At 37.1% G+C, this 12,002-nt stretch overlaps 1 protein-coding gene across 1 annotated transcript in view; it reads right to left on the reverse strand.

Annotated features, from left to right (window-relative positions):
• Positions 1–12,002, reverse strand: part of LOC139735560 (uncharacterized) — a 43,619-nt gene that overhangs the window by 18,053 nt on the left and 13,564 nt on the right. Inside the window, exons 2-4 of the mRNA XM_071646317.1 lie at positions 10,745–10,803; positions 9,276–9,330; positions 446–520 (exon numbers count right to left, since the gene is read on the reverse strand). Of these exons, the coding sequence (XP_071502418.1) occupies positions 446–520; positions 9,276–9,330; positions 10,745–10,803 (189 nt within the window). The remainder of the gene's footprint in view (positions 1–445; positions 521–9,275; positions 9,331–10,744; positions 10,804–12,002) is intronic.

Below are 12,002 nucleotides of genomic sequence, written 5' to 3' on the forward strand. Positions count from 1 at the left end.
ACAATTGATAACAGGGTTTTCAGGGTTGTAGGTACATCTAAACAACTATTGTATCTCAGAGGCTGTACACAATCGCTTGCACTTCTTCAACCGTCAGACATGTCTCAGGCATTGACGTACATGTACATATTTTATCATTATCAACAATCATTTCACAACTGATACATTCTTATTGCAAACCTAGACTGAAGCAATCTTTAGTTTTAGGGGGATGGGTTTTATTTAGATACAATATACTTCCATTTCTTTTTCCTTCAGTCATCGTTGTATTATTGACATTTTATTTGTCATATTGAAACATGAAAAAGTATGATTATTTCACTTATCTATACAAGAATTATTCCCTTATGTTTGCACATTAATACCAAAGAGAATTGATGTGTTTTGTATAATTTGATTGGAAGTGAATGAAAATTATTTGGAGGAAAAAAAAAATCTTTCTCACCTCTATATCTGTCTGGAAGTTGAATAGGTCCACCTTCTGCCAGTTGCTACCATCCAGGGCAAGGATATTCCAGTACTGCAAAGGAAAAAAAAAAAATCATTCCACAGATCTATTGTTAGACCCATTTAAACTTAGTATGAGAAAGATGGACAGACAGACAGACAGAAAGAGACAGACAGACTGACAGACAGACAGACTAGGAGAAGAAGAAGAGGGACTGAGACTGCAACAGCATCAAATTACTGGGTACACAGTTGTTTGCAAGTTCCTCATGTTTGAAGATGAAAATTCTGCTAATAAATTCCAGGATATCTGTGCATCGTGGAGTTATTACTCATCAAAACTTGACATGGTATACAATGCTCAGTGTTTATGTACACATGTACATGTACACGTATACTAAACAAATAACTGCAAATATGCTGGTATGTAGTAGCTCCTAAGGCAAGGCAAGCTCGCTTTTCACACAGTCCTGTCACCACTACGGCTACAAGTAACCTACATTTGTACAATGTTACATGACATTTATGGCTCTGCACATACACAGTACTTGTAGGTATCACATAATTTTTTTGATTATTATCATTCTGCTACAAATGTAGGTCTCCATGCCTTAATATGCTGCTGATTACTTCACATAACATTTGTACATAGTACAGGATGGACATCTCTTATCACTTTTCCTTGAATCTATGTGAGTCTGGAGGCAAACCAAAAATAAGACAAATATCTGGAGATGTAATATACCACATTACATCTCTGTGGGATTTATACTTTCCCCCAGGAGATTATATTTTCCCTGAAGCGCATCCAATATAGCATTGAGATAAACTACAAGTACTGTCTTGAAGGGAAATCAAACTCCAAAGAGACAGTTGAATGTTACAGTTGTACAACAATAGATAAGGCAATATTTGTTATGTTATACGGTCACCTTGTACCGGGCACATAAATGTATGCATTCCATTTCAGCCTCATTGGCAGTCAGTCAAAATCTGGAATGACATTACCTGACATGACATCACTGTGCCAGGCAATATAACAATTTCATTCCTTGCTCCATTAGTCACTTAATTGCATTATGACCACCCACTGACCAGTATTCATGCAGCCCATTTAGCATGTAGCATTTTTAGTCAGGATTGATGAGCTACACAATCACACACTGTTACCAGCCAAGATTTCCAAGGGTTGTATCGTACTTAGAGCTCTGCCGAATGAGCAGGAAGCATTTTAGTGGGGCAGATGTATGTAGCAAAAATTGGTCGAGATGCTCACATCCGGCGGAAAATGTGAAATTTTGCATAGAGGGGTATTTTTTGGGGCGCTGATTTCAAAAATTGCCGGATCCAAGAGATCTGACTACGGGGTCAGCCGCCATTCTGAATTCCAATATGGCCGCCATCACAAAACATACATGTATTTAAAGATCCCTATCTTCAGTTCTAAACGACCTGTGGCACCAAAATTTAGTACATAAAAGCGTTATGACATGCTGAATTTGATGACAGATTAATTTGAAGTGCCTGACAAACATAGAATGGTCGCCATTTTGAATTCCAAGATGGCCGCCTCAACGAAAAGGTCAAAATCCCTTTCTCAAGTTCTAAGTGACGAGTGACGCGGAAATTAGCTGCAAACAGGTATTTTTACATTCTGAGTAAAAAAAAAAATGGATAAGTAATGTGATGTGTCTGACAAACGCAATGCCCACTATTTTGAATTCCAATAAGGCTGCCAAGACAAACATGACTAGCATTCACAGGCATGCCATAAAGTGCAGCAAAAATAAAGCATAATGCACCTTTCACTGATGTCACAATGTAAATACAGCAGCTCATACTCAATCAGTTACAAACGTGCGCTCAATCAGGTAGCCTAATTTACAAACCCGAGATAGAAATTTTCCACACTCCAACATGGCAACTACGTAGGAAAATTCAAATTGGCTGCCGTGCAGCTTACCAGACATATCAAATAAGTCTGTTATTGAAGTCGTCATATCACCATGCTTTTATGTATCACGTTTTAATGGCCTATGTTATTCAGAATTGAAGATAGGGATCTTCAAATGTTTTGTGATGGCGGCCATATTGGAATTCAAAGTGGCGGCCGACCCGTGGTCAGATCTCTTGGATCGGGCAATTTTTGAAATCAGCGCCCCAAAATACCCCTATATGCAAAATTTCATACTTTCCGCCGGATGTGAGCATCTTTTTCACATATCTGCCCCCCTATTTACTTTACAAAAGAAGTAAAGAGACCATTTGTATGTTTACCTTTATTTCACAAGATGAAATCAATGTATTCATGACTACAATGCATGTTAATTACTAGTACTGTTAAAGTAAAGTGAGAGACCTAAATTGTAAGTTATGGAATGAGAAGTAAAGATTGCTGTGACTTCTAAAGAAAATCTTACACAGAATCACATTTCAATGAACACTGTTACATTAAGTACTACAGATTTAAAAGAACATGACAGTCAAGACTTCAACATGATGTACTTCACTATAGAGAATATATGTCAGGTTAACATTCATATATCATCTGCTATGAAAATCACTTTTAAGAGTATGACTGCAAATTGTCTGTTGAAACATAATATCATAATTATATCCTACAAGACACTTAATTGATGAATACCAAGTAAAGTTTTAACATGAATATCAAGCTACTTAGAAAAGGAGTCATTTTCAGCTCTCTACTCTAACAATTGCTGAGGAAATGTATACAATCTGCTCAATGTTATGTCAACAATTTTTTTTTTTATTTTAGATGTGTTAATGTTTTGATAAAATCATACCAAGATGAAATACATTTAAAACAAATTGAAGTTATTATCAGTACAAGATAACCAGCATTCAGTCTGGCTCATGTACAATGTACATGTATATTTGCCGATGTTCAGTCATTATGCTCTATCATTACGCAATATGGGTGCTAGAGGTGAATGTGAATGGTTGTAGGTAGGAATGTAGATGTCGGAGTCATCCCTAAATCAGCATTCACAATTATGACCTCCATAAGATTGATCTTGACCTGCAGCATAATTTCAAAGAAACAAAAAACCTACAATGTAAAAATCAAAAGATTTATTCTAATACCAGTTCATTTCATAAATGTAAGTCACGAAATATCATTAAATAATGGCTGTATACACCATCATACTGCAATCCATATACCTAGTAGCCTTCAAATGACATTCAATGTCAAGCAACCTTCAAATGACATTCAATGTCAAGCAGATTTACAAGCCATCTCAATCAAAAGACTTGTACCAGGCATGCATGGCCCAGGCTGTACAATGAAATTCACTGCAATCAATAGTCATTATAAATAACAACAGAGACTCCAACCCAAAGCACCTTCTGATCCGGAGATTCTCCCGCCTGAAACCCCTAGCAAACGGGAGACTCAAAGTTGATATGTGCGAAGCGCGAAATTCCCAGGGTTCTAGATGCTCTCTGGTGCTATCTAAGGCTTATTTTTTCAACATACGATAGAAATATGTAAGAAATCCTTTCCAACGGGAGACAAAGAGCCAGGGCGGGAGAAATCAAATCTCAAACGGGAGAACGGGAGATTTTGCAAAAATGGGTTTTCAGCGGGAGATCTCCCGTCGAAAACGGGAGAGTTGGAGTCTCTGTAACAATAGATGTTATACAATATAAAAGCTGTCAAAAAGGGAACAAATGTAAAAATTGAGCTCAAGATTGTCAAACTTTCAGGTTTTACTGATTTAATAGCTAGTTTGTACATGTACAGATGGTAGAACTAAAATCTAAAAGCAATCTTGCTGCACGGAAAATCCGATCTTAAGGACTACGTACAACAAACAAAACTATTAAAGTCAGTGTAATGATATGTGAGACAGACAGAACAAGACGGATGGACTTGTAAACAGACAGCTCGAAAAACATAATACATACTGTCATCCTTCAGAGCAGAGACATCAAACTAAATATTCTTAAGCTATTAAATATTGGCTCCAGTCCAATCTTGGTTGAATGCTTTTCAAACTCTAAGAAAAAAAAAAGTCCCTAGAAAAGGCTTATGTCACAGATTCTAACATGGCGTACTGCAGAAGTCTGATCAGGCAGCCAACCTCTTCAGATCATATTCTCAAAGCAATACCATATCTTACTTGCATGTGGGGATTATTGCACATGATACCAAATATGCTATAAATCAAACTTGATCAACAGAATTTTTTTACGGGGGGGGGGGGGGGGGGTGTGAAAATGTTAACATCATTATAAAGAAAAAAAAACATATAACAGTGCTGCATGATGTTAAGGACAAGAGACAGTGCCATGTAGGACACAAGTACATGTAAATAAACTTGTAGATACCTCATCGTCCTCTTACAATTGTACATGAACAAATTCTGACTGAAACTACAATGGTAGTTGCAGAGTATTTTTTGAAGTCACCTACTGATACATTGTACATAGAGCTAATGCCTCTATCAGACTGTTTCCTGCGTACTGACCACTCCTCAAGGTTTACACCTTACTTTTTGGATAAAATATTGTGATCAGAGCTGAATGTTGTAGTTATACAACTACAGCAATGCGGAAGCCCCCCTGGTGAGGATTATGCCAAAGGTCTCCAGCATTTTTGCACTTTACAGCTTAAGGTATGCAGAAAGAACATGAATTACTTAGAGCAAATGCTCTCAAGTCTCTTGAGACATTAAACCACAGGCCATGTGTGCCTGAATTATAAAAGCACTATCCTACATTGTAGCTAAGGTACTGTTGTTCATACTGTATTATCTACACTGTATATACAACAACAACTTCAGTCCATACAATGAGCTTCAGGTACATCTTCATAGATGTATACATTACACGTGTCTTGGATGAAACATATGAATGCAAGACCAGAGTGAATTGTTTTGGTAGGGTTTTGACATTTTCACAGCTGTAGAGCACTGAGGTAACTTTGCACTACATCCTCGTGGAGTTAAATATTTTCCATTTCTAATAATCACATTACTTACAGTTCATACATCCAACAGCTGACATGCAGAACTGTATTCTGAATTAGTGCAAGTTGGACCCCGACTTTTTTTGTCAAATATTACAAAGGATGATGGTTCTTTTTTCTCATCTTTCATGGTACATGTACCTTACCACAATCGAACCATGTTCATCCAGCGACAGTATTGCACATCTCAGTGCACTAATCACAGCTGTGCAAACAATCCATCATACTCCAGTCGCCAGAGAGTTATACAGTGCATACAATGAGAATAACAATAATAATAATAATAATAATATTCAATCATATACAATGTACAGTACCTTGACAATTAACAATAAGTACATGTGTACATGGTGTGTATGCATGATGTGTGTATCTGCAGTATGTATTATAACAGTGAAAGAGTTGATATGTGCTGGAGCACAGCTAGTAGAAATCACAATCGCTCACTTTTGTTTGCAGCTTAGTTGAAATAAAATGAGCCTTCACATGACACCACATATTGTACACAAAGCAACGCTGCCTTCTGAGTAGGCTTTAATACTGCTACAAGTTTGGAGCACATGCTGATTAGAATGCACTACACAGGCTAGCCCAGGTTTGTGCACACTGTAATGCCCCAGCTCTCTTACCCCTAAATCAGCCGCACTGTCCAGAAACCAAACACACGGTAACATTTTATAAACTTGGCTATAAAAACATTGAATAATGCATGATGTACCCTCTTTACGGCAACCACAAGAAGAGTACCTGAAGCTTCAATTTGCCATTAATGGTGATTTTTTTTTTTTCTTTCTTGACCATGCATGCATATTGAGCATCAGATCCACCATGATAGACCGTGACCTTGTACATGTATCTCAGGTACATGTATGAAGTGTTTTCTTAATCCATGTCAAATTAACAGAGTTGTGTCAAGCAGGAAGTTATCACCATAAAATTTCTGACTCACAATATCTTTGGAAAAAGTCCAACAACATAGTGTTTTGCTGATTTTTTAACATTGTATTTGTATATTGTACATGTACATGTAAATTCTAAGAGTCTTGTGATACCATCAGAAAAGAAGCATTGGTTTTTTTTTTTTTTTCAATTTACTTTCACAATACGGAAGAATTCATTATGTTTAAGAAAGGTTTAGTAACAGTCAAAATAAAAAAGATATAGGAAACACTCACCAAAATTGTACTTTCTGAATCTATATTCTTGAACTAGCCCATATTCATTGATCTTTGATAAATTCTAATATATGTGCTTAAAATCTCTGTAGTGCACCTGATAAAAATAAATAAATAAATAAACAAACATCATTACTTGGCATGAAAAAAAAGAGTAAAACACAATCAGTGTCAAAAAAAAAACCCCAACAACCTAGAAATGTTGCTATGGCGACTGGTATGCCTCAGCCATATCACATGGTTCTCTAGTATTCAGTACCAGCAGATTTAGAGTATGTCTTGACAATAAGACAACAATCACATAATTGGCAAAAATTGAAATGACATATTTATCACAAATGTGTTCAGTGTTTACTTTCCTTGATCTGGGTTTCATTTGGATGGATGGCTAATTTAAGAGAGCAAGTATTCAGGAATTTGAGCATTTTTACCTGACCTTTGACCCTTGCCCTTTTGACCCCAATGACCCATAATTCTTCAAATAATCACTAACTGTTAACATCCATTCTCATGACAAAACGTATAGCTACAATTATGAATTCTCAAAATATCGGGAAAAATTATGACATTTTAACGTTATCACTTGACCTCTGACCCCATGGCCAAATCTTTCCCTAAAGAGTTATTGTGCGGTAATCCCTAGTTTGATTTAAGTTTATGCATTGAGTAATCTCCATGGTATGGAGGAAAAATGTAATTTTACAGCATTAAATAGTAGAATTTCAGCATTTTAATCTAACCTTTGACCCTTGACCTTTAAATTCCAACGAGAATCATTGACAGGCCATACATGCATTGTATGTGCACCAAGTTTCATGAAGATACCTTGAGCCATTTGAGATATGGAGAAAAAAAGTGAAATTTTAGCATTTTTCACTTGACCTTTGACCCCATGGCCCAAACTTTTTCGAGAATCTTCATCTGTTAATACATGTACACACTAAAGTTTCCAGAAAAAAAAAAACATTCAGGCACTGCATAGATATGGGGGAAAGAGTGAAATTACAAGAATTTGACCTTGAACTTTGACCGTAAGAATCTGCACCCAAAATTGATAGAGAACTTCATCTGCTCACACACCAAGTTTCATTAGGATGCCTCAAACAATTTTTAAGTTATGCTGTCCGCAAAATTGATTACCATACAGAAGGATGGGCAGACGGACAGAAGGAAGAACAGAAGGAAGAAAAACGTGAACCTGAAAACATAATGCCTCCAATGACACTTCGTGGCTGAGGTACAAAAAAAAAGAAAAAAAAAGAAAGAAATCCTCAAAACAAAATGTTCACCATAAAATGAAAACTACACGGCAGAAATGAAGTGTTCATGGCTTATAAAGCCTTTAAATGTCACAATAAGTGTAGACGAAGGAAAATCTATTATTGAACCATGAGTCAAATCTCAGGTACGGCTGTAGAACTGTCTGCCAGTTGAAAGACAAGACTTTCCTTCAGGTTTCCTCCAGTGATTCAGGACATTACTAACAAGCATTAAAGCCCAAGTATAGTATTGGTAACACAAATATATTGACAGAAAAACTGGGGAAGGTATGTTTTGAACTATAAGGAGCACAACATTTTTTTTTTTTTTTTGCTTTTTTTATTATGTGGATCAGCACCATTGTTACATCATGACAAAAATGAATACTTGCAGCTCTAGTTGGCGCAGTAGGCATTTTCACATCAGCCCGATGTTTCGAAATAGCATGCTATTTTCGGACTTGGGAAATTAACCCGATCACGGAATAGTGCGCTATTTGATAATGTGAATACAAATTAGCGTGCTAATTTTATCGCTCTGATCAAGAAAATTTCTGAAGTCCAACTCGGGAAATTTCCGAAATAGCGGGATAATTTGCAAACTAGCGCGCTATTTGATAATGTGAAATCGCCTCAAGAAATTAGCACGATGCATCCCATCATGCCCAGCATGTGTGACCCGGCAAAGCGCGCACTCTACTGGTATACCCGACACTGTTTGCGCATGCTCAGCTGTCGAATTAGCTCGAAAAATTGTCGGGCTTATTCTCTAAGGCTGATGTGAATAGGAAATGAAATAGCGCGCTTATTTGCGATTGCGAAAAATATCTTGAGCTTGGATTTTTATCGGGCTGATGTGAAAACGCCTTATATAAGCATGAATACTGACAATGGGCATGGCGGACTTAAACACACTGAATATTCATGTTTTTCCCCTACAATATTCTTTGATTCAATTACAAAAATTAGGACTTTGAAGTGAATTTCTTGTCTGATCACGAGCACATAAAATATTTCTTTCATAAAATCATGAAAGGAACTAGAGATTTGCAGTAGCATTTCCTGTAATATTCCCGATACTTCTTTACATGGGACATGTTAAGAAATATATAAGCTGTAAGACATCTGTATACCAAATTCTCATATTTTTTCTACCTGAATGGTCACATTCACTGTACTAGCTCATGACCCATCTCTCATGTGCCTGTTTTACACAATACAAGTAGTTTCAACGTGCTTAACATTTTCATTCAACCAATTACCTTCTTCTTTTCCATCATATATGTGGACAGCTTCAGTAGCCACTCCAGCACGCTTCACAAGAGATCACTGTTGCACTTCGATGGTGAAAACCAACAACTCTAAAAAACCTACTTTTGCTACATTTTTTTTTATACTAACCTTTGAAACTTGCGCACATCTGCACAGACTAACCACATCCAGATAGGAAAAAACTCTGCAAAGAATAGTAAGCAGCAAAAAATCAGCAAATGTATACACAAGAATATTGAAGGAACATGGTAAAACATATGGTACAAGTAAATGGCTGGCAAAGCACACATCATATTTATTTTATTTGACATAAGTTTGTTCTTTGAATAGGTGTAAGACTAACTAGGAAAAAAAAATGTATATCAACTCCCATGGGTATATTTAGAATTTAGACATTTGTTCTTTCATAAGCACAAAGGTACAATACATTTGTTATCTATGATATTTGAGGGGTTCTTTTTCATGGGAGAGGCAGATATTCTTTCAGCTGCATATACAACCATTCATTTTTGATATTCTTTTCACATAACACTGCAATTATTTCTGACTGAAATTGTTGATTTAAACAAATCACGTTCTCAGAAAAGGCAACAAATTGCAAGCAATACGATTATAAGGGGCACAAAATTGAACTTTGACCTTCACATTCATTCTCTCCTGCACCTTTACTGGGATGGTTTACTTTTAGTCTGTTCTGCCACACTGAGTACCTGTAGCCCCCTACATGTATATCCAAAGTCTACTTACAGTTCCAGCTGTCATTAGGGCTTAAACATTTCACTTTTGACCATATAAGGTTTTTCTGAAAATATTCACAGCATTGCTGTGACCTTGTCATGAAATTGTCAATTTGTCTCTATAACTCTGAGCAAATCCATTGAAGACTCTTTGAATTCTGGTAAGAAAATTATACTTTTAGCCAATATCTACTCACCTTTAATATCAAAATGTGATCAGTAACTCTATCTAGACCCCTATGGAAACCAGCTCTGCTGATCAGGGTGTTCATGAAGAGGAAATAAATAAATTATTCATTTCAATAAAGTAATTGTCCACATATCACATTATATTATACCTGTGCTTATCAAACTATGAATGTCATACTGATATATTTCACTTAAGCAGAGACTCCAACTTTCCCGCTTTCGATGGGAGATCTCACGCTGAAAGCCCATTTTTGCAGAATCTCCCGTTCTCCCGCTTGAGAGTTAATTTCTCCCGCTTGAAATGATTTCTTACTTAATTTCATTTTATGCTGAAAAATAAGCATTAGATAGCACTAGAGAGCATCTAGAACCCTAGACCGCAAGGAACTTCGTGCTTGTGATGTGCGCTTTGCGCACATCAAGTTGGAGTCTCCCGTTTGCTAGGGGTTTCAGGCGGGAGAATCTCCAGATCAGAAGGTGCTTAGGGTTGGAGTCTCTGCTTAAGTACACTATTTTTTTTTTTTTACCTCAACCTTTGACCTGTCAGCATAATGCAATTAACTGTTTATGTCTACCCGTTCTACAAAACTTACCGAACATTACCACTGGGAATTCCTAGCTACAAATGGCTAGAAATATTGTGTAATTGTTACAGAACAAATGTACATGTACCTTAGTATATCTTCCTTTGGCAATTTCTGGTTAATAAGGGCCTCCTCCTCCGTCCGAATCTGGAATCAACATTGAAAAAAAAAAATTGTCATGATCATAGTAACTGTCAACTGGGTTAATTTCAAACTACACTTCATGCCATCATTGCAATTTGTCCTTGAAACACTTTTGACAGAGAGCCTCTACTTTCTTACACAATTACTACATTGTGCCCTTTATAAGCACTTTGACTACATTAATTGATCATCCATACTGACCATGAAGATTAACCCTCTAACTCTCTCTGCAACAAAGGGAATATCATCAAATTTATTTCTATCTATTTTACCTACAAATATTATGATTGGACTTTCCATATGAAAGCTGGGGCCAGAAAATGACTTTTTTTTAAAAGCCACATCTATCATCCAACATGTCACCTTGAGCTTGGATCTTTCAATGCTGTCATTTTTGGCAACTAATATTGTATCCTTCTCAGCCAAAGTCAACACTACATGTATGTACTCTGTGTATTCAGAGAATATACATGTACAAATAGTTATTTGTGCCAATGCTCACAAACTCCTTGGCAATAGCTGACCACTAATAGACAACTTTACACTGAAACTGGTGACTTTAATTTTGCTTCAAGCATATGAATGCATTTCTGGCGCGCAAGCATTGGATGGTAGATCCAACATTGTACCACTCACTTTGATAGTTGCAATGATCTTGAGTCACGTATGCGTGCATTATTTTCTTCAGGTATGCACTAAGAAGAGTCTCTCTTCCACCTCCCTGGCCTGACGTACGTCACAATGTTTTACACTAGCAGTGCGCACTCAATCAGTTGTTACAAGTGCGTCACGCGCTACTATACGCGCTGTCAATCCTGTAAACAACTTCTAGTTCGGGCCGCGGGCTGCCACAACAGCCGGCGGCCTTTCTTGTGCATAACAGTACGTGGCGTACGTATACTCTTATACGTACGTACAGTACTTATGTGCGGGATTTCCGAGTGCGACGTGCGTAAATGTTTGGGACGAAGATCTTCGGACATCTTGACTTTTGAGCGAGTGCTACATGTAGCTGACTGGTATTGACCCACAAAGGTACGTGAATAATGCTGTTAGTTTTCGACCCATTTTATAAAACAAATGATGCACAGGATTATTTCATGGCGTTAGTGAAGGTGCGGCGCACTCTCGAGTATTGACAACGGTTGCAAACATGTGCATGTCGCACCATTGTCAATACTCTCGAGCGCGCCGCACCTTCA

The sequence above is a fragment of the Diadema antillarum genome, unplaced genomic scaffold (genome assembly GCF_040938485.1).
Source record: "Diadema antillarum isolate AM-2024a unplaced genomic scaffold, OU_Dant_1.0 seq00000585_RagTag, whole genome shotgun sequence".
Taxonomy (NCBI): domain Eukaryota; kingdom Metazoa; phylum Echinodermata; class Echinoidea; order Diadematoida; family Diadematidae; genus Diadema; species Diadema antillarum.